The 23,827-nt window shown below is 48.5% G+C and overlaps 1 protein-coding gene across 1 annotated transcript; it reads right to left on the reverse strand.

Annotated features, from left to right (window-relative positions):
* On the reverse strand, positions 1-20,318 carry LOC107076982 (scavenger receptor cysteine-rich type 1 protein M130). Its single transcript, XM_015343873.2, has 19 exons — positions 20,188-20,318; positions 16,677-16,994; positions 14,743-14,844; positions 14,122-14,325; positions 12,776-12,949; positions 12,056-12,346; positions 10,335-10,634; positions 9,363-9,659; positions 7,134-7,433; positions 5,858-6,157; positions 5,188-5,487; positions 3,981-4,268; positions 2,694-2,978; positions 2,353-2,484; positions 2,162-2,266; positions 1,561-1,629; positions 626-781; positions 304-496; positions 1-204 (listed from the first exon to the last, which is right to left on the reverse strand). Exons 1-19 carry the CDS (start codon positions 20,252-20,254, stop codon positions 135-137), a joined length of 3,951 nt encoding a protein of 1,316 aa, XP_015199359.2. The 5' UTR covers positions 20,255-20,318; the 3' UTR covers positions 1-134.
* Between the last annotated feature and the right edge of the window lie 3,509 nt (positions 20,319-23,827).

The following is a 23,827-nucleotide window of genomic DNA, read 5'->3' on the forward strand; positions in this document are numbered from 1 at the left end:
GACATTCTGAAGTTTAATTGTTGAATAAAAAAACACAAAACTCTTCATTATTCTAGTAAACCAGGGTATGGACCCCAGACGTACTACAGTAAAAAAAAGCAATCTAGTTTAAAGGCCAGTGAAGTCTTACTAACTCAGTTAAGATTCAGTGTAAGAATTCCACCGCAGGCTGAAACCACATCTAGCCAGTGTCTTCTAATGTGCCTGTACTGAAAAAGAAATCAGGAATAAGTGGTGGGGTCAATCTGAGATCATGAAGAAGAACAGGAATCTCACAGTGGTAGCCCAGTCGATATCGCGCACCTAGAGTCCTCTGCTGGTATGTCAGGCTCCACGTAGTCTTCCTCTTTAGGATTCTGGACCTGCTCACCGTCACCCCCTTCTGGCGGCCCATCCATGGCGGCTCCCGAGTCCACCAGCGCCTCGGGCGGGGCGGTGACATCGTCATCATCGATCTCAGGCTGGAGACCGGGCTCAGGGTCAGGGGTCACGCCGCCTGTCACACATTCAGAGGAGGATGCTGGAGCTTCGAAAACCCGCGTTCCTTTGAGAAGCAAACGCGCTTGGCGTGGAAGCGCGTACACCGTTGCACTGTAAGCGCACAGGCGACTGCGGTCTGCCTTACCGGTCACCGGGTGCTCCCGTCCCGTCTCGTCTCTGTCTCTGGCGCCTGCAGGGGGTGGAGGGGCCTCCAGGGGCCCCTCGGCGACATCGTCGTAGTCGGTGAGAGACGAGTTGGAGGCGCGCAGGCCCCTCTCGACATCCGCGCCTGGCACCGGGGCTGGGAGCACAGAGGGATGGGGTAAAGGCCGAGCCTTGACAAGCACACAGGGCCGAGGAGAGACGCCAGGGCCTCTCTCCCGTCCCTCACAGAGAGGGCGATGGAGCACAGCCAGTCTACTGACCGGTACGTCTCTGGCAGGTGGGAGGAAACTGGAGTCCCCAGAGAAAAGGCAACACGAATACAAGGGTAATCATGCAAACTCCACACAGCCCAGAATAGGTCCCTGGACCTCGGAGTCATCATCAATCACTAATAACTACACCATTGTCATGCCCAAAGAGATGACAAAATACTTTCAAGAAAGTACAATATTCGATGAAGCATAAACACCAACCAAGCAATTCAGTAACGCCTACCAGAAAACAGCATTCAATGAGCAGAGACAGGATTCACCTGATCTCCACAGTATACTGTATACTGAGACACCCTGCACAAGATACTCACAGACCAGGCTAACTACAAAAGGAAGTACCAAATAAGAATGAATTAAGTCATAACAGTTTGGTCAAAGTATCTATGGATAGAAGCAACTGAATTACCTTCTCCGTTTTTTGATCTACAAATGTTAGGAATCTGTCTAAAAATATATACAGTATTAACTACAGTAAATGCTTGGTAGAAAATCAAAAGATGGAAATATTGATGTCAATTACAGTACAAGCAAACCACAGGGTAGACCTGTGTAAGTGCTTTCCATCTTCTCGTGGCAAAAAAATAAAAAAGCCGAGAAAAAAGTCTTTAAAATGAACCTTGTATCACGCTTCATCAACACTTGCCTCTGGATAAGGTGTATTTGCTTGTTCCAATCACTTGCAAAGCTGATGTCTCTGATCCTGGCCGAGGTTCTGAAGCACAGAAGACGGAGAGAGCAAATCAAGATATCAAAGTATGAAATTAACCTGCGTGACAAAAGGGCTCCCCTGTGACACACATGGTGAAAGCTCCTGTTGGACATGCAAGGAGTGTCCTGGGAAATACGGGGATCTGAGGGATCCAATCCTGCCTAGCACTGAAATTTAGAGAGAGGTTCTGACTGAGGAAAAGTTCCTAGAAAAGCTCCCGGAGGAGTCCGCATCAGACAAGAAACACAATTAATTGGTAGCAAAAGAAGTATCTTGAGCAAAAAAGTAAGTGCTTTCAAATGAAATGTTTCATCCTACAAAATCCATCATAAAAATACATACTTAAATAATTTATAGCAGACTGATACACATCAAAATGGATTCTTATCAGAACTGATTATATCCAAGCAGTTCTCCAATCAAAGAAGCAAGATGGTGACACTTCAAGTTGCTCACAAGAAGCTGCAGACACAAGCGAGGAACAATTGCTTGTGGAGCTCTTTTTGTGCACTGGGGACGGCTTCCGCACACTCACGTAAATCTTTCAGCATCACGTCTGTCGTGCCCGAGTCGTTGTCAGGGACTTCCTCATATTCAGAAACGCTGTCCGTAAAGACAGATCTTCTCTTTATTGAATGTCCTGGGAGAAGACAAGAGAGAGGGTTTTACCCGAGCTCCAGCCTGTGAGTGCCCTGTTTTTAAGGCAGAGAAAGGTGAAAGAATAACCTTTATTCCTGGTCCTCCTGTTCTTCCAGAACCAGGCTATCAGGATCCCTGCAGCTATGAGGATACCTAACCCCAGGAGCAATCCCACAATCAGAGACACGGGACTCTTCCCGGATTGTTTAGGAACATAGCCTGAAATCAGAAAAGGCAAAGAAGCACGTCTTTCCTCCGTTCTCTAACTGAATGATCATTAATAATGGCACGCGTCCCATGAAGACTCATCTGAGCTGCCTGTGTCATCGTTGAGGACTCCCTGACATTTCAGTCTGAGCAATCTGTTTTTCACGGGATGAAACGCCCTTCACCAGGCCGGCCGGCCAGAAGATCGGACCGAGTCGTACCTTGACAGTACACCACGCCACTGCCCGCCGCTTGGCACTTCCTACCACGGACGCAGTGTTTAATCAGCACGGCACCAGGGAGGCAGTCCAGGGAGGAGTTATGCACAGAGGCGTCCTGCACTTCCGTCTGTCCGAGATTTTGAGGCGGTCCGCAGTTCAGGTGCTGGCACAGCAGCTGGGCCTCTCTGGAGCCCCAGTTCAGCGGGCACACCCCTTCCCACTCACTCCTGTAGCGGACCAGAACCTTCCCCCCACACATGCCGGAGACCTTCACCTCAACGCTGTCTGGAAAACGAGAGCACACAGAGCGGAGCGTTTCTCCCCGTGGCCTGGGCGCACGTTTTCACACGCCGTTCGAAATCCAGCCTGTGCAATCGGCCGCAGCGCCAGGACATGAAGAATACCGACAGACAGGGCCTGGCACTCAGCTACGGGCAGGAAGAGATACTCTGCTTGTCAAGCACCGTTGTTATGATCTTCTGCGCCTGGATGTGAGTTTATGTGACTTCAGTGCTTTTTATGTTTTATAGACAAATTTGCACAGTTGTGGACAATAACCTGTCTGTCCAACTACGGGGAGCCTGTAACTGTGTGAGGAGCCTGTGATCTGCTCTTTCCGTTTCTGCTTGCCTACAGGCTGCACCCTTTCCAGTGTGAAACACGTTCATTGCACAGACGCCACATACAAGGGCAATGCAAGAAGCTCAAAGCACAACAGACCAGAGGCCACTGCTGGAGCAGACACTGACAGTACAACCATACGTCACACTATAATTCACACCTCGTTTGTTTTCCCTTTTCCTGGGACCAAATTTCTGTGGCTGGAGGAAATGTTTAGCCTAGAGTACTGGAAATAATTGTGGAAACAATTAGCCATAGATCATAGCTGCTCCTGTTGCCAGATCACAGTCCACCTGGGCTCTTCGGACAGTGCCAAGACAAGCAGTCCACGTGGGTGGACTGAGGGACTGTGGGAAGTGCCGCCAGAACAGCATTCCTCCTCAGTCCTCCAGCAGCTGTCCGTGACCGGAAGAACCGGCACATTCGTTACAAACCCAGGGGCTCAATAGTACTGTTCTGAACACAATGCTCACTCGTTTCTCCATATTCTTTCTTGAAATGAGATCTGCCAGTGTTGACTGATATACAGTCACCTGCGTTACACACCTACCCAGTGCCCTGTGTCTCTAATTATTTCCCGCCCTGTTTCTTTGCCATCTGCCCTAGTAGTGTCCCTGAGGATATACCGCTCGGGGACAGCGAGACTCCGCGCCGGCAGGCCCTCACCCGCGCAGGCCACGGTCACGGCGCCCTCCACACACGACTGCACCCGCCCCGTCTTGCACTGCCACAGCGCCGACTCCTTGCCGCTGCAGATCACGCTGTAGCCCGGGGCGCGGAGCGGGGGGCGCGCGGGGGCTTCCTCGGGGACGGCGGCGCTGCACCGGAGCTCCTTGCAGAGGGTCGCGGCCTCCACGGCCCCCCAGGGGCGGCCGCACACCTGGCCGTCCGCGCCGATCCTCACCTCCCCCGAGCACCGGCTGTGCCGCTGCGCCAGCTGGGCCGTGACGTCACCTGCAAGGCCAGAGCCGCCGCTGAGCAACGTCCCACATCAGGCTTCCTGTGTCCTCCTGCTAGCCAGGGGGGGGCATCCGGCCCCTCCGCCTGCTGGGCAATAAGTCGCTAACTGACCCCAGGTCCCGGGCTTATTCAGGCCTAGCCAGGGCGGCGGCCCCCGCAGCATGGCCGGGTGAGCCTGTTCCACGCACCCGCAACTCTTCGTGTAAGGAGTTCCAAAACAGGAAATATTGTAACGCCTTATCATCTTCAGCATCCACTGTGGTCTATCAGATGCGCCACAGTGTTTGCCCCGAAGGACAAAGTGGGGCTATGCCTTTCTGTAACAGCATTCAGGGGCTGCTCATGCTGGTGGCATTTAAACCCCTTCCGAAGCATCAGTTTCATTTTAAAGAAGCAACGAGCGGAGCTGACAACAGGGTTCAGTTTTTCATATCTGATGAAATGGTGCAGTGAGAGGGTGCCTAACCATGGCTGAGGAACTGTTCAGCAAAAGGGACAAAGGTCCAGAGCTGGAGTCTCAGGGCAGAGTTTCCCCTGAATAACCCGTCCAGTTAAGCCACCTCCTAGACCAGTTAGGGCAAGGCAGTACTCCTGGCCTGTAATGCACATTTGTATGCAAATCCAATACTTTGCCAGAAAAAAAAACCCAACAAAATATAAATGTATATTCACATACGGCATGAGGTATTGTCGTCATTTTAACACATGAAGTGCTAACTAAAATGTTACCGAGCGCTTAGGCTGAACAGAAAGCCCGTGGCTTCTTAAACAGAAATACTGTAACTGCCGAGTCGCAGCGTTTTCCCAGTGTCGTGCATGCGTGTGTGCGGGCAGCGTGTACGAGTGGGCAACCGCCGCAGGGGCCGCCCCTCACTTTGCTCTCCAGGGGGCGCAGCAGCGGGCCGGCAGCTACCTGAACACTCGACGAAGGCTTGAAGGTTCCCGGCGGCCCCGCTCGCCCTCGCCTCGCACTCCCACACGCTGGCGCTGCCCGCGGTCCTGCTGCAGTCGTAGCTGCTGTTCCACCACTGCCTCAGGTCGCTGGGGCTGTGCGAGAGGTTCCGGAAGGCCCCGCAGCCCAGCTGCTGGCACAGCGCCCCGGCCGCCGACTTGGTGAAGCGCTGGAGGCTGACGGGGTGCAGACCCGCGGCGTCCAGGACGAACAGCTCCCCCGAGCAGGCGCGGCTCCCGGTGAACAGCATCCTTCTCCAGCCTCTCGGGGAAACAAGGCAAGGCAAGGAGTTCAGGGGAACTCACCGGAGAAGGGAGGAGAGCGGCAGCGCGGTTTTCAAAGGCGGGGAAGGGGAGGCGACACGCCGGCACATCCCGTAGAAAGTTCCCGAACGGGAGGAGGTCACTCGGCCCGTCTAAGCCCTATCTGACCGTCCAGCTGGCGTGGCGAGGGGTGGGTCTCAGTCAGGACACACGTACCCCGCTTCCTTCACGAAACAGCTGGACGAGATCTGACTACGCCCGGGCAAGCGGGCCCGTTGGCGGAATGGCTCCTCTTGTTTGCAAACTTTCTTAGGTTCTTAACGACACTTTCCAGTATTAATATCGGGGGGGAAGAGACCCAGTCTCACCGGAGCACCGGAGGCCCGCCAGATTACATGATTGGAGTTCCGGGCCGAAGGTGCAGTCGGACAGGCGGCCGGCGGACTCTTTGCACTTGACGCTCTTCATCCCTTTGCCGTGGACCGGCAGGTAGGTGGCGACGGTCCCGTTCACGTCGGGCTTGCCGCAGCCCAGCTCGTTGCAGATGGTTCTCAGCTCCTTGTTATTCAGAGTAGCGGAGCACACCGGCCGCCAGCCCCCGGAGTGGTACACCTGCACCTGGCCCGAGCACTGGTCCCTGGCGTCCAGCAGGCGCGCCTTCACGCTTTCTGGGGTGGACACGGGGAACACAGGACGCGCGTCCTCGTCATCGCCGGTGGTGACGTGCTAACAGAGGCGAGCGGTAAGGGAAATACGCCGCGGACACGCGGTGACAGCAGGCGGCCCTGCCGGAGATCACGAGAAGACACGGAGGTGCCAGGAAGGCGAGTGACGCAGCGCAGCCTCTCAGTAAAGCACGGGGGCGCCGCGCTCTAAATCGGGGTGTCCAGGGGGGCAGAATTTCTCCCCCGGTGCTTTAACACCAACACAACGGCCTGCTTAAAAAGCTCGGCTCGGGAGTGGGCAGATCGTCGCTAGCCCTCACTTATACTTAGACACCCGAGAGGAATGAACACTTCGTTAAGTAATAATTGGATTTGTAGTTTATTTCACAAGGCAGTTACACGTTCACTTCCTGGAATGAAGAGGGTGAGTGATTTGTGCTTGAAGAATAATTGATCACGGACTTCCCTGAGGTAAGATCCTAACGAATGTGATAAACTCCATCGGCGCTTTTGAAACTAGGGCGCGCACACCAACTAGGGGTGTGAGACACATTTTTTTTTAAAGGTAAATCATCAAAAACACAATCGCTAAAATTAGTTCAGCGATTTTTGATCGGGGCGCATATTTTAAGATCCACTGGGGTGCAGGCGGCAGTAAAGGTTGAGATCCCATCTGGCATGAAGCTCCTAGCTGAGGGAGAGCCAGTCTAGCTGAGAGGGTAAGAGCTCTATACACTAATTTACCGAGATCAGTTTCAGTAGTTGGGTCAGGTCCTAATGACTGTGATAGAGGAGTGAGATTTGTAGAGTATCTGGAGTGACTCTCCAAGTTCAGGGAGTTCCAGTCTAGCTGTGACGTTTAGGCTGCCCAAGTTTTTTTTCCCTGCAAGTGCGAGCCATGACAAACGCTATCAAGCTGCTGAGGAGGAAAGAAAAAAAGCAGAATCGCGCCGCGGAGCGACGAAGGTGTGGCAGTTACTTGCGCAGACCACGAAGGCGGGCTCGGTTCTGTACTGGGTGTCAGTGTTCAGCACGAAGCCGCACTGGCCCAGAACCGTCTCCTGGCCGGTGCAGTGGACGCTCTTCACCAGAACCTGGTCCTGCCGCGAGGGGGGATTCACCGGATCCATCGCCTTCCCGCAGTTCAGCTCCTGGCAGACCAGCTCCGCCTGCTCGCTCTTCCAGACCTCCCGGCTGACGACGCCGCAGGTCACACCGTCACTCAGACACACCGTCACGGCGCCCGAGCACTGCTGCTCCAGCTTCACGGTTATCAGACCTGCAAGGCGACACCCTGCGTGAGCCGCTGCCTTCTCGGACTCTGGTCCAGAAAACGGGACAACAGCCGGAATCCTAGCGCCAGGATGCGAGGCGGACGCATCGCCACCGAATCGAGTTGGACGTACCGCTTGCGGGTCACGTCTGCAACACTAAGGGGTTCAAGTATGAACTAAGACAGACACCGTTCCTGGAAAACACAGGCACCACAACTGAAATGTTCAAAGTTTTATACACTCGCAGTGAAGATGTCTACTTAAAAAAACAAATCTTGAAAACTTTTTTTTAACATAAATTACATAAATAGTATATATCCAGATTTATTTTAAGTGACGACCCGGAGAGCCATTTGTGAGGCAAGACATTTACTGGGAGCAAACTAGGCGAGGTGCCCACAGAGTTCTGGGTTCTAATCCAGCCTAGGTTTGAGCCCACACTTCTCTAGTCCAGAGCCCCAGTCTGGACTCCACCCTGCTGAGTCGTGACATTTCGCATTCTTGTTAAAACTTGCCATTGGCTCAAAATATATTTAATGGCATGCAGGTATAAAATAATAATATTTCAATAATAATATTATATAATATATAATAATAATAATAATAATAATAATAATATTAAATAATAATAGATCAGGAACTCCCACCGTAACAACCACATTCCTTTGGTGCTTCCTTACCACCCTAACACACTTCCTATCCCCAGGACCATTAACCAGAATTTTTCCATCCTACAGGATGATCCCTCCATTGGGGCCCTCTTTTCTGATCGCCCTATCATCTCATATCGCCGACCACCTAATCTGCGTAACCTCCTTGTCCACAGCTCCCTTGACCGCCCTCAGCAACCATCCACACCAGGCACTGTCCCTTGCAAAAGAGCTCGCTGTATCACCTGCAAGTACACAGCCACCACCACACTCATTCAAGGCCCCTCAGGACAATTCCGGATCACCCAGACAGCATCTTGTACCTCCAGCAACCTTATTTACTGTATCTCTTGCAGTAAATGCCCAGCCATCTACATTGGAGAAACAGGAAGGAGACTCGGAGACCGCTTCAGAGAACACGTCAGGGCTGTGAAGATTAAAGATCTCTCCAAGCCCATTGTTTCTCATTTCACCTCTGACGGCCACGACCACTCTAATCTCTCCGTCTGTGTTCTCAAAGACGGTTTTCCGAACTCATACATCAGAAAGACCACCGAAACTAAAATTATTCTGCAGCTAGGATCACACATTCTCCCTTCCCTTAACGACAGATTACTGTTCTTTTAAATTTTCTCCATTCATTGGAAGTTTCATTTCACACCTCTCTGCACCCATTCTGACTTCACACCTCTTGATTGGCCTCTCTCTCTGTCCCCTGCTCCCGCCTCTCACTCCTCCTCCCTCCCAACCTTTGTTCTCCCGCTACTTTACCTTTGCCTACTGCCCTGTCTCTCTCACACCTGAAGAAGGCTCCACGGCCGAAACGTTGTGTTCTCTTTCTTCTTTTTTTCAGCCTGGAATAAACCTGTTACTTGTTCCTTTGCAGCCTACGCATGCTGACGCAGCTCCCCACCTAAAATAATAATAGTTCAGGTGGGGAGCTGCGTCAGCATACAAACAGTAGGCTGCAAAGGAAGAAGTAACAGGTTTATTTCTTGCTGAAAAGAGAGAAAACACAAGAAGAACGAAGAAGGCTCCACAGCCAAAACGTTTTCTCTTTTTTCTCTTTTCAGCATGGAAAAAAACAATTACGTTATCCGAAAATAATAATAGTAAGGACTCCAGTTAGTGTTGGTTGCTTTCCAGCAATGTTTCATGTTACATTGATAACTCAGTCGTTCTTGATTACAACCAAGGTACCCATTAGCAGTGGCTCCAACCCCACTGTTTAATCCAGAAAGAGCTCAGCCATGGCTGGGAACAGGCGTGTGAAGGAGACTCTACCTGAGCAGCTGAGGAAGGCGGCGAAGCCTGTGTTTGTGGCCACGGGGGTCGAGGGGCAGTCGAACAGTGTCGTCTCGTTGGAGGAGCAGGTGTACCTCTTTGTCCAAAGGCTCCTGCTGCCGTTGGGCCTGCGTTCAAAAGCAGCGGGATTCCCACAATGCAGCTGCCTGCACACCACAGCGGCGGCTGCCTCTTCCCAGGATTCCCCGCTGAGCCACCAGGTCTCGTTAGGGCCACGGACAGACACAAGCCCCGAGCAGGGGCCGGGACCCCCCTCCAGCTGCACGCTTCTGTGATCTGTTCAGAAGAAAGAAGGCTGAGCTGGACGCTGCTCTCCTTTTTAACAGCCATTTTTCCCGGTGCTGGAAGAAGTACAGTACTCTCTGTTCAGATATAATAGGGTGAAAAGGTCTTCCCAGTTTACTGAACATTCGCTCAGTCCAGTAAAGCAGCAGGGGAGTATGAACATAGGAACAGGTACAAAGGAGAAGAGGCCATTCGACTCATATTAAATACTGCTGTAATAGAGTACTATTTCTGTATTATAATACAGTATGGTAATGTCTGTGTTATTAGTTTTTTTCTATATTGTAGTATACTAATATAATACAGTATAATAATATGTCTGTATTATAACACAGTCTAGTGTCTGTATCATGATATAGTTTTACTATGTTGTAATATCTCTGTATTATTGTATAGTAATATGCCTGTATTACAATACAGTATAGATCGTCCGCATTACAACATCTTTTTTGTTGCAACTTCTACATTAAGATTTTAAAGAAACAGCTCAACAAGTTTGGTAATCCAGTGGTCCAACTGAACGCGATCAATTCGTATTGTCGTATGTAACCTTAACAGGTGCATGTTGTTCTGGAATGGAGAAAGATGAACTACTGGTTTCGGCCGGGAGGTGAAATGTTGGCTCAGAGTCAAACACCGTGAGCGGACTCAACAGGAGTGACGTGCCTGTGCAGATGACGTTAATGATATCCTCTTTTGTTCTCTGCTTCTTTGTTATGCACTGGGCCAAGGTCTTGTGTTTTTTCGAGCAGCTCAGTGTCTTTGGAAAGACGGACACCCCCCCTCTGCTGAAGATGTTGGTGTTGGACGAGTAGCCCGCGCCACAGCTCAGATCCCCGCACACCCTGTCCGAGTCCAGGGACGTCCAGCCCTCTGCGGCCGCACCCATCCACTGGCCGTCGTATGAGATCTCCACCCGGCCGGCGCAGCGCCCCGTCCCGTCGGCCAGTCGCACCTTCACGCTGTCTGCGGAAATAACCCACACGCGACTGTAAACCCAGAACACGCATCATCAGTCTGGAGGAATGTGAGAGTTTGAAAACACAGGCATTTTCCAAAACGTTTTTCGGGTCGCGCGTCCTAACAGGAATTTTGAGAGGGAGGACGAGTTCGTGAGCAGTGAGTTACAATACGTTGCTTGCTTCTCCACAACGGAAGACACATGTGATCATCCGCTTATAATGATGGTTCTAGCAACTCCATATATTTCTCCATAACTCCAAACATATTTATGATATGGTGGGATGCAGAAATAAAATCCTACTGTAGCTGCGCCAAACTGTCCCGTGCACGATTGTGCATTTGATTACAGGGTCATAGCGCCATCTTGTGGGAAGAACCCGTCACACCTTTCAATGCTTTTATGTAAGTCAAGGGGACAATCCAAAGCTACATGTTTTCAAAGGAGATGGGGCCCAAGGTGACCCGATACAGTTCAAGACGACGTTTAAGAGTACGAGAGGATACAGAAAGGTTACAAATGAGAGGACGCCTTCAGCCGGTCTCACACATCTGGAGGATCATGGCAAATTTATCCCACCCATACCTCATCCAGCAATTTCTTAATCATAAGGATGCTTGAGAGGAGCCAGGGTATGGGCCTCATCTGCACGACTGAGCGGCTTGCTCCACGCTCCCACAACCCTCTGGGTAAGAGAGAGCCTCCTGTTCTCAGTTCTAAATGCACCTTTTAGGATCCTGAATACCTGAATCAGTGCCTCCCAGGGTCTTCCCTGTTCGAGCCATGCATGTCTAAGTACACGTGGCCAGTACAGTGAAACTGCGAATGGCTCATTAAAAGCTTCAGGTCCTTCAAGCTGTCGGTGTCAGCAGTTCTTTCCTGGGGGTGTATCTGGGTGCTCTTCCCTGGACAACTTCCAGAGAAGCAGTATCTTGTAGCGACCAAACTCGCACACAGTATTCTCAAATGAAGTCTTCCTAGTAGACTGACCAGGTTCAATGTAACAGCTTCTGATTTGAGTTCTACACTGTACACTATATATCCTAACATAAGAAAATTACAGGGGGGGGGGGTCTCATTTATTTTTTTGAAGTATTCTAGTTCACTTCTGCAGCAACAAGAGTGAAACACCAACCACAGGACGCTGTATGGAAACGCACCGAAAGCAGACAGCAGGTGACACGTCTTTACACAAAGGGTGGTGGGAGTGTGGAACAAGCCACCCAGCCATGTTGCTGAAGTGGATTCCCTGGCTCCTTTCAAGAAACAGCTGGATGAGATTCCGGGATCAATTGATTAACATTGATCTGGTCCACCGCTTTGGCCAAATGGGCTGAACAGCCTCCTTTTGTACAGTAGGTCTGCGGGTCTCGGGTTCGTCAGGATGTGCTCTGAGTGTGTGGGCTCACGGTGAAGTAATACCCACCAGCACAAACCACTCGGGCTTCGCTGCAGGGCTGGAGTTTGTGGTGTTTGGCCAGGCAGTGCCACAGAGAGGACTCTTTGCCCTTGCACTGCACTCTGTCCACCCAGCCAGCTGTGTTCCAGCTGCCCGAGGAGACCGAGACCAGCTCACCGCAGCCCAGCTCCCTGCACACCACCTTCCCATCTTCCTCGTTCCATTCGTTGGCACACACTGCCCCCTCCTGGCCGGCTCTGGCAACACGCACTGGCCCATAGCAATCGTTGCTGTGACCTAGCAATATCTTCACTGTGTCTGCAAGAATAAATCACTTTAATTATTTCTATTTCTATTCATCCGGGCTCAGCCCCTATGTAAATATGCAAGAGCACTGATGTTGATTATCTGCACACTGGCATGTTCCAGTCTTCAAAAATAACCTCTTCCTACAGTATTTTCTCATTCCACTCTCTCCAGTTAGAAGATTAGGCAAGAAACGCACGTTTTCCACAAAACAATTCTAAAATGCAGAGCAAGGTCAGTGTTGCAGGATACCAGGAATTATCGCCATTCATCTGTGACGGTACTGCTTCACTCCTGCTGTCTAAATGTCTCAGGCTGGGAGGTGGACTTTGAGGCAGCAAGAAACTGCACACAGATGAAGAGTTAAGCCTGAGTTCAGCCTGTTCAGCACACCCCTACGTGAGCGCATCAGATAAGGAAATAGAAACTGAATGGCCGTACCTGAGCAATTGAGGCCAACTTTCTTCGAGTTGCCAGTGGTCACAAACATGCCGTTACTCCCACAGTGCATTTTTTCACAGATCTTGGCCGGGTTGCTCAGGTTCATACCATCCCTGACCTCCAGACTCCCATGGCAAGCATCAGTACCATTAACCACACGCAGTGGGACATGATCTGCACCACAACCACAAGAACACTGAACTTTAGAGGTGCAAAGAAAGACATATGCTCGTTAAAAAAAAACTTAATCAGAGCTCTTAGTCAGAGCTGACCGTCACCCAGAAAGAAGTCAAGAATCTGCAATTCTTAAACTGAAATCGGCAGATTAAGCTACCTACAGAGAGGGAGGCAGGAGTCAATGCTGACCGCTGGTCATGGACAGGAGGCTTAAGAGAGCTGTTGAATGACATTGATTGACTCCTTCAGGAACTAGCCTCAGAATGGCAGCTGCCCAGCTGGGAAAGAGTCGGGCATTTCCAGCAGTCCTGCACCACCTGAGATTGTCTTCTCCCCAGTTTGTCGTGTTTGTGTACTGAGCCACAACATAACCTATTAGTTTCTGTTGTGAACACTGTACCACTGTAGGCAACCCTCTCATTCAAAACGATCTTGGCACTCAGTGACACGAACACGAATAGAATTTCTCCTGCGAGCTAGTCGGATTGGCCCCACTGGTCTATTGACCCTCAAATATAACGAGCATAAAACAAAGGTTGTTAGAACAAGGATCTGAAGGTGCTTGAGTGGGGACGTGTGTCAGTGTGTGCGTTGACTTCAAAGGGACAAGTAAAAGTTAACCCCATGCTGAGAAGTACAAAGAAGAAGCACATTTGGGCTGTTGAGCCTCCTTCGGGTGTGTTCATGATAGTATGATAATCTTGATGACACATCTGAACAAGGCTCAACATTGCTTCCTCTGTCAACTTTTCAGAAATGATTTAAAGTCGTCAGTTTTCTTTTCTCCACTCATGGAGTTCCTTACTGAAGTCTGGGAGGAAGGTTAGATCCTAATCCCTTTTACTCTTCTGCTTCCCTACATTCATTTATCTCACCCTCAGGTTTTCCCTCGGCGCATCTCCCTGGCACCCTCCCAACATCCCACCTGCACCCCTGCAGCAGCTCCCTGGCTCATTCCTCGGGAAAGTGAGGAAGGTTCTGGTCAGGCTCCCGATCTCTCAGCTACGATTCCTACACCAAATAACCTCTCAAGGACTTGTCCCTCTACTGCAGTCATCAGGACCTTACCCAGCTACTGAAGCCCTGAAAGGATACTCTGATAAGGAAAAGGTTTGCAATTGCTCTGGCTGAAATTTCTAGACCGGAAAGACAGGGAGAACAGCTCCCACCTGAGCAGACGACGCTGGTGGCCGCTGGGGAGGTGCAGGGCTTGCCCGTGATGTTGTGGGCACACTGCCAGAAGTACTGCTCATCGCCCATGCAGTTCAGGGAGAGGAGCTCCACGCCATCGCTGGGGAACATCTCGCCCTTGTAGAAGGCAATCTTATTCCCGCAGCCCAGCTCCCTACACACCACGTCTGCTTCCTTCGCACCTGCGCCCACAAGGACATGACGGTATTTAGTAACGAACACGATGACCTACACATTGCATGTGAGAGAAAGACACTTGATGGCTCCTGCTGTCTGAAGGAGAGGTACAGTGTACAGTGCATGATGTGGCTGGAAAAAGTGCAGTGTTTATTTGTGGTCACTAAAAGAACAGTGCGACGTTGCCTTAGCAGAATCTTGCACAACCACGTGTGCTTATCCATCTTACAAGCAGAGGAGGTGCCTCAGATCTGGACAAGTTCAGTCTGTCTGCGATTATGGGAAATGAGTCCCTTTCCGGGCTCGATCTGCTGCCGGTGTCAGATCTGCTGACCGGAGTGTCCGACGTGTGATGATGAGTGATGAGTGACGAAGAGGGCCAGGGTGTCGTGTTGGCCCAGTGTGGGGGCGCCGGTGCTCACCCCAGGAGTCTTCACACACACTGGCTCTCCTGCCCCCGTGATCCAGCTGCACGGTGCCAGCACAGCGATCCCCTCCGTGAGCCAGACTCAGCACGACCCGCCCTGGGAGGGACAAGGAACGCCATTCTCATGAGCAGGAGGAGGAGGATGAAGAAGAACAGGATGGTGTGGGATTTTCTCTATGGGATGTCTCTGTGTGAGATTTGCCAGGTGTGCAAGGTTTTCTTGTGTGAAGGACATGTTGTACAGACACCTGTTGTTTTCACAAAAAAGGTAGGCTGGATAAGCATACTGTTGTCTTGTATATGGCAGTCTGTAGGCAGGATCAGAGGTGAACTCTAAATACCTTGATAATAAAATATGCGCTTCTTCAATGCCATGTTGGGTGAAAAGAGGTGTTTTAAAGTACAAAAGGATGTTTGTAAATGATGATGGTAAGAAAATCAGATAGGGAGAAGATCACTCGGTAATTCTGATCTCTGGGAGGGCTACTCATTAGAGATACACTTCTTCCAGATCTTGCACAGATCACTGAACTGTGCTTGTTTCTGCACAATGATGATGCAGCTACAAAAGAGCTCAGTCTACAAGCAGTCCAGCTCTGAGAAACTAACTGTGAGTTAATAGTAAGCTGCCAGAGATACTACTTAATATAAATTCTCATTAACCTGCTGGGACAGTATGTAACATCACTTGTCACATAAAAGCATTGTGTCAGTCAATATTTAAGAGGTGTTGTATAAAGAACCCAAAATGTAATTTTCAGACCAGAAGAGTGATTGGGCCACTTCAGATTATGCATAGTAAAATAATAAATTAAGATATACAATAAAGCAAAAAGGGTGCCTTCCTATTCATCACTTCAAAAATGAGACGTTTGAACATTGAACATTTTACAACTGAAAGTCTGCAAAAAACCCATACAGGTCACAAAATATGTAATAGTTATTGTCACATTTCATAGTACTGAGTGGCTGGATATCCCTTCTGTCGTTACTCATCTGACTGTGCTTTTATCCAAATTAATTATCCGCTGTATTTACGCAGCTGGGTGTGTTACTGGCACAATCAGAGAGGAGGGTACAGCAGCACTGCTCCACCCTGGCTGTGAATCCACAAGCTCCCTGTTAGACAGTACCTGCAGAGCCCTGTTGTTCTTGCAGCCAACAGCAGAAAACACTGTGCCCCCCCTGCACCTGGAGCCAGCCAGCACCCTCCTCATGCTCTAACCACAGACACACCTCGCCACAAACTTCATCGAGCAAAACACAGGGAGCTAGATCCCTAAACCCTGAAAAGTGTGCAAATAAAGTGTTAAAAACACTACAAAATGCTTTAGTGGACAATGTTTGGGAAGGAATGAGGAGGAATGAGTAATGACCATCAACAGTACCTACATCTTGGTCAAATTGTCAAATGTCAGCTCGTGTTATTAAGACCTGTGCTGCTCAGAATAGTGAATAATCATGCTGGGAAAAGACACGGTCTTCTAAAACTTCAGAAAATTCTTCAGACAGCCAAGAGTACTTTTTTTGGTTTTTAATGTTAGAAGCTAACTGGCTCAAGAATCTCATCCAGCTGCTTCCTGGAAAAAAAAAAAAACAGGGTATCGGCCTCAACAACATGGCTGGGCAGCTCGTTCCACACTCCCGCCACCCTTGGTGTATAGAAGCGTCACCCGCTGTCTGTTTTTAGTGCTCTTCCGCGCGGCTTGCACTCTTGTCCTGTGGTTGGTGTTTCGCTGTTGTTGCTGCAGAAGTAAACTAGAAGACTTCAAAAAACGAACTCGGATCCCCCTGCAATCTTCTTAGGTTAGGATATATCGTTTAAAGTGTAGAATTCAAATCCGTGTGCAGACTGCCTGTTGCCCAGAGAGCAGGGTCAAAAGCAATTGGCTAAAGCCCTGGGCCTGTCTGGGAGAGGGAGGTCCTCACCTGAGCACTCGACGTTGACATGGTGGCTCTCAACATCGCAGGTGACCATGCCCCACCCGGAGAAACTGCAGTTCCACAGGTGGCGCTCGCGTCCTGTGCAGTTCACTTCGTTCATCCAGACCCTCTTGGTGTGGTGGGGGAATTTCTTGATGGTGGACTGACGGACAGGCTGCCCGCACTCCAGGCTCCGGCACACCACGGCGCTGTTCACCTCCGACCACTTGTCGTTGCAGACGACGCCCCACTCGCCTTTGTGGAAGACCTCCAGGCGGCCCACGCAGGGCTTGTCTCCGCCGTGGAGGCGCAGCCTTTGCGCCTCTGCTGGGGGGCAGAGGATCACTGCTATTGGGGCCGAACTGACGGCGCAGAACCCGGGCCAGCGACGGGCTCTGGTCTAGCTGCGGCACCGGGCCAGCGTGCTGCACAGGTTCGGACTTCTAAACAATATCAACGACTATCTAGAAAAATACTTACCGAGTCTCTCCGGCTCACCTGCTTGGTCACCTTACAGTGCAGCGGATAAGAAAGCAAGCAGGGGGGAGCGTTCACCTCCTAACACGCAACATGATCTGCTTTTTTTCTTACAGAAAGTTTTAACTGGGGGGGGGGTAGGGTTTTTGCTGAACCTCTGTTTTAATTTGTGATAAATTTACTTTTTTAGACCATAAGAATAACCAGGATATTCGCGATTTCAAAACGTTTCGTTAACTTCAAACAACACTTTTCGCATGTTCTGCTCCAAGAACAGTCCGGCGTGACCGAACACCACACGCCGTTCCCACGCGCTATATTTGGGGAGACGCTGGACCTCGTTTTCAAACAGCGGTCCCACAGGCTCTTGGTGGAAAATACTGTATCTGAAGTGTGCAAGCACCTTCGCACAGAAAGGCGGTTCGCCACAGTCTCCAGCCGTTATCAGGCAGGAGGCCGGTCCTCGCTTCGCGTCAGGAAACGAACACCGATGCCGAGATTAAGCTCCCTCGCTCGCTCTCCGCAGACTCAGGCGTAAGCTAAACCACAGGCCACCAGCAAGAAGAGAACTTAAAACTGAAGACCGTGATCTCTCTGCACTACTAACAGAAAGATAAAAAGAAGTACGTTTCATAAGAGGAAAGCAAACCTCGTAGAACTGCACATTGATATGCGCAGATCTCCTCTGCGGACATCACAGTGTGATGTGAATTTGAATTTATTTGAAAAAGAAAACTCCGAATCTGTTACCATTCCCTGGACTCCGGGGGTTATCGACACTAAAATGAGATCTCCGTGTTGATGTTTGAATTTAACGCACCTCTGGACCATTGTATGTGGACACAATTATCGTATAACATCGAGTTACTTTTGCAATGTCATTTATTAAAGTTACCAGTTGCTTATGTCAATGGTTACACAATGTTCAGGGAAATCATTTTTAAAAAGTCTTCAGCGACAGTGATCTGTGTAGTGGGTGTGAAATGTAACGTGAGAAGTGTGACTTTGCCTCGTAAAAGCAACAGCATACTTACTGGAAAAGAAGAGTGCAAAGTGTCATTCAGATCATGAATTAAAACAGTTCGGCAGTGGCGTGATTTTTAAAGTAATTTCAGGCTTGCGTGCATCACCCAAACCGTCTTCTCTGCTTCAGTGATTTTTGCACGCTGCAGCTCAGAACTGCAGCCTTTCTTAGACAGCCTGCAATGGAGAGCCCACACTACACGAGCCTGTAATCCTGTGGGAAAATGACCCGATCACAAGCAAGCTTGAACTCATCCCTATTCTAACCCCTTCATCCGATTCCAGGCTGTGGGAGAGGCAGAGCCGATCCCGACAAGGAGTGGGCACAAGGCAGGGAACACCCTGGACAGGAGGTCAGTGTGTCGCAGGGCACACACACACCGAGGCCAGTGTGAAGCTGATTAACAGCCCTGTATGTCTGGACTATGGGGGGGAAACTCACACGAACACGGGAGGGACATGCAAACTCTGACGATGGAGTTCTACATTCGAAAAAAAGGTGTATTTTATTTTTTGGCTTGTAAAAAAGCAATATGGGATGTACGTTAATTCGAATAACGTAAGACATCAATTATTCATATATTAACAAAGAAAACAAGAGTTGTGTGAGCTAAAAGCTAACTTTTATAACTTACTGGCATGGCAAGTTGGTCAATCAGGACCTGGTATTGATAGGAATTGGGTGGATTTTCTTATTTATCATTTTAACCTCAAGAGTTTATTCAACTCTTCACCATACCCCGTACTGTAATACAATAAGTTATAATAAAAAAAATTAAATTATTGAGACACAGGGAGGAAATACAATTTTTTGACCAGACATGGAAAAATAAACAAGCCTTTCCATTGTAAAAGTCTGCCTTATTTATTTCTTAAATTATAAAATTGTAATAACATTAAATATATTTATATATAATATATTAGAATATATTTCTAGTCATTTTTATATACATAAATGTGTTTTCAATAGTTTTTTAATAATATTCACTAATTTATTTCCTATTACAGTTTTGTTTGTTAAGAATTTCCACACTGTCTTCAATACCTCTCTAAACTGAACACTCTCCCATCTTAATTAGCAGTACATGTCATTTCTAGCACATTAAATAGTTCGTAATACACAGTTCCAATTCAGATGTGTTTAACTTTAATGATATGTGGGAGTAGGCATAGTGATATTGTTATATATTATGTACGTACAGTATTTACCTTCCTTTCTAAATTTCTCCCTTCTGCATTTGGAAATAGCCTTAAAAGAGATTAATACATGTACAGTACATGTACGATTTGTTTGGAACCACTGTTCTAAGAACGGTGGTTTCTGTTTTTAAAAAAAAACAAAAAAGGAATTTACTCACGAAAACAGCACAAGCAATGTAGAGAAATACAGATTCTATTTTTTTATCACCTTAGAATCATTTAAAAGAATTTCAAGAAAGTTCTGTATGACTAAAAGATTTTTTGAAGAAATGTTGGACTAATTTATATCAATACATTTCTCAAAAATGAATAAATGTTTTCAGTTCTCTATGCGAGCATTTTATAACAGTTTTTTTTGTTCTTTCAGTTTAATACAATTTTTTTCACTGTATCTGCTTTATTATATAGTTCATAACTTTGCACGTACAATTGCCCGTATTATTAAACTGTATAATTAATCAGTGGAATTAAAAAAAAAACCTTCAGGCCAAATCACAGCAAACTCTCCAGATACTTTTATAATATAATATCAAACAGCGAATTCCTGAATCAGTTCATTGATCACCAAAATTACAGAAAAATGTTTTCTTTTAAAAACGGCATATTGCTCATTATCTAATTGTTTGCAGAGACTGTGAAGTATCAAATCATTTCTGTTATTCGTTCAGAAAACAGTAGTCATATTATAAGTTCAAAACACAAAGGTCCTCTGAAATATTTTGGATCATTTAATCTAGAGGCAGTATTCGGACAATGTTATCTAACAATCTGACTTGGTTTAAAAGAGAGGGCTGGAGAAATAAATAGCACCACTTGCCTGAGACAGTCCATAGCCACAGGAAAGCTGAGAGACGCCAACCCACAAAGGATTCTGGGAACCGCATGGAGCGCAGCAGGGAGCTGTAGGATCGAGAAGTCTGCAGGTTGAAAATGAACGGCCTTTCCCAGCGTCCACTTTATAGGACTCTCAAAGCCCTTCTCTGTTCTTCGTTTACCATTTAAGGTGAGGGAGCGCAGACAGCTACCGTGAGTAGACCAATCGCATTCGCCGTGCGTGTGGAAATGCCTCTACAGCAGCTCTTCACCACGCTGACTTAACCTGTTTTTTTAAATAGTGCAAAACTGGGCAAAATCATAATAGGAAATGAAGACAGCAAAACAACTTTACTCCGCAGCAGACATATTGCTATATCGATAGATACGTAATAATATATTATTAGAATAATAATACAATACTGTACATCCATAGATCACAAAGCACCTAACATGCATGGGACAATTTAAGATATTTCCTCATGAAAATGTCTCACTTCGAGGCACAGCAGTAAACTAAGATATTCTAAAAAACAAGAAAGAACGGGACAACATTTTGTTTTTCTAAGACTGAAAACGTTGTTTTACCTGTGGGGCTTCACACCAGCTGTGGGCCGCACTGCATTTCTTACACAGGAGCCCTTTTTTAAGATCAGATGGAAAAGCGACTCTTGGTGTGTTCTTTAGGGTCTGCTGAGGTAAGCAGAGGGTTCTCGTGCGATGCTAATGTTTCCTGTTCGACGAAGGCCTGGAGCAGAATCTGAGCTTGTTGTATGACCATCTTTAAAACTATCAGGCTTGCTCAATAAGAGTAAGAATAAGAATAATTATGTATTATAACACACTTCACTGTATATATTATAACTGTATATATTCAGGTGGGTAGCTGCATCACACCTGAAGAAGGCTCCACGGCCGAAACGTTGTGTTCTCTTTCTTTTATTTTGAGCAGGGAATAAACCTGTATGTATTATAAGTATATATTGAAATATTTTCTCATTAGCAGTATTTGAGAACCCCACACCTGAACACTGAGACAATCTGAGCTCTAGACTGCAGAGTGACCACAGTCAGGTACAGGAGAGCACAGAGGGACATGGTCAACAGTCCAAGAGTCAGAACAGGCTGGCTCTGGGGTCCCCAATCTCCCGCTACGCTACCGAGCCCCACATTGGTCTAACACCAGCATTACTGGGCATCTCCAGTGCTCTTCGGTTTGCAATCACGTTGGCGTTTGCCCTTTAGCTTTTGGCTAGAAGATGCACCTGCGGGGAATCCCATCATGCACCTCCCGAGTCCAGGCAAGGGGAGCGCTGGGCTGAGAGCGACACCAGCAGCGGGGCGCTCCCCGGCATTGGGTGAACTTTGCACGTTATCCTGCGTGAAGCATCCATCCGAATCCTCTCCTCGCAGCCAGCGTGTGCGCGCCTGTGTCTTTGCATGCTCTGTCCTGCGATGGACTGGAGCCGGAGCCTTGCGCCCGTTGCGTGCCGGGATAAGCTATTTTTAAGTATGTTTTTAAAGGTTTAACAAATGCAAAGAAACTGCAGGCGACCTGCCGGTTGCCGGTGGGGCGCAGTTCGGCAGTACAGCGCTCGCCCAGTCTGCCCTGAGCGAGGCTTTAATTCCGCACAGCAGCATGCTGAACTGAGGAAAAACAATTCTTTAATTTAAAACATTAATAATAGCAAGAAAGGGCCGGGAGTCCCGCTTTTTTCGAAAAGAGTCAAGAACGAGATACCTTTGATGAATTCGTATTGAGGCGCCGAGCAGCACATACCAACACAACGGCCGACACCTCGATTACTTTCTCTTCTGCTAATTTTGTGGCCAAAACAAACCCCAAAAAAAAGCCTGTCGGAACGGCAATTAATTATTATGATTGATATCCAGAGAAGCTAGCCGGGAGAAGCCCTTAAAATAAGCCCGCAGGAAGAATATAATAGCCACCGTTAGTAAATAACTAGCTTTGACCTTTTTCACAAACACTTGCAGGAAAATTAAATAAACACTGGGGCGTTCTTATTAACGTCGGGATACTATTTAGAACGCGTTTAATTAGCTTTCTGTTTAGTTGACAAGTCTTTTTTTACCTCTGCCTCGCTCCTTCTCTTACTCGAAACGCATTGGAAGCGGAGAGATGGAGAATGTTGTATTGCTTTTATTTTGGGGACTTTTGATAAACTAGTGATCATCTTAGGGGGTAATAAACAAAGGGGCGGAAATGTTTCCCTTAAATGAAATAGTTTCATCGCCGCCGGACATTGCAAAGGTGATCGGTGGAAGTGAGCAAACTTCTTGATCCGCGATCAGCAGCTGTGATCCGATCCGAGCGCCGAGCAGAGCTCTTCGACCGCGGTTTCTTACCCGCGTTGCTGGAGCATTCCGGCGGACTGGCTGGAAATGCCCTTTTTAAAACTTGTTAATTTGTTGTTATCGTGTTGGGCCGGGAGGGCAAGCCGGCGGCGGGAGAAGGGTGAACACGTCCTCTGACGCTGCTGTCGCCTCGCACACGCACGTGGTGGTGCGCACGGGGAGGGCCAGTTAAACGGATGTTTTTCATATTAAGAGGGTGTTGACGAGAGAATTAAGAGACACCGCGGCTATAGGACACGCCCCTGAACGATAAACAAGAAGGTATAGCGCCCAGGTGAACGTGGCGAACATGCAGACTCCACCCCGAATGACCCCCGCCCGGATTCAAACCCAGGAGCTCGGAGCGACAAGGCCTCAGCGCGGACCATCACCACGCTGTTGCTGCTCAGCGACAACAACAGCGATGATGGGGTGTCCATTCATGAGATTCAGATAGCGCTTCTGGCTTTAGACATATACTGTAGCAGACGTACTCACTGATGGGAAAGAACGCAGAACAAGAATTTATACAACTGCTTTTCGCCCGATTCCAGAAAGTCCCTCCCTGCTTCAGACACTGCAGGCCTGTTTTTCCGTGCGAAGTCTCTGGCCGTTTTAACAGACTTACCCGCGAAGTTCAAAAGTCCTGGCAGCGACCCACGCCTCGGTCTAAAGCCCTGCTCTTTATTTACGTACTGTGGTTTAACTTTGCAATATAAATCCTTGCAATAATGCTAGTTCATTTCTAATGTCGTCCAGCACGAGTTTCTGAATTCTTTTTCTAATGAAATATTAACTTGGGCTTTAATTAATGTTACTAAAACAAGGAAAATCGCTTTTAAAGGTCCCGATCAATACAGAAATCCACGACCAAGCACGCGAAGAGCCTTTTTTGTGGTTGCTTGATAGGCCATTAGCGGAGCAGGTGAATTCGGGTAACGTCGACTGCGTGCTTGCTCGTTATCAGAGATGTATATTTAATTTATGAGGTTTATCTCCGACCCCCCGCCAGCAGATCTTGTGATGTGCAGCTCCAAGCAGAATTCAAAGTCTGACCTTGGAATTCAGGATTGCTAAACGGCACTGATGCAATCGATCGGCTTTGCTGCTTTGGAAGCCCAAAGAAAGAAACCCCCAAGAAAACTTCCTCCTGCCGAGCTCCGTCCTGCCTCTGAAGGCTGTCCCGCCGGCCTCTTCCTCCGTGCCAGCGCTCAGCTGCGGGTCACGAATACAGGACACATTCCAGCACGGAACAAAACACCTTGCACCAACTGGAGCAGGCACAAACA

Source organism: Lepisosteus oculatus, chromosome 2 (genome assembly GCF_040954835.1).
Source record: "Lepisosteus oculatus isolate fLepOcu1 chromosome 2, fLepOcu1.hap2, whole genome shotgun sequence".
NCBI classification, from domain to species: Eukaryota; Metazoa; Chordata; class Actinopteri; order Semionotiformes; family Lepisosteidae; genus Lepisosteus; species Lepisosteus oculatus.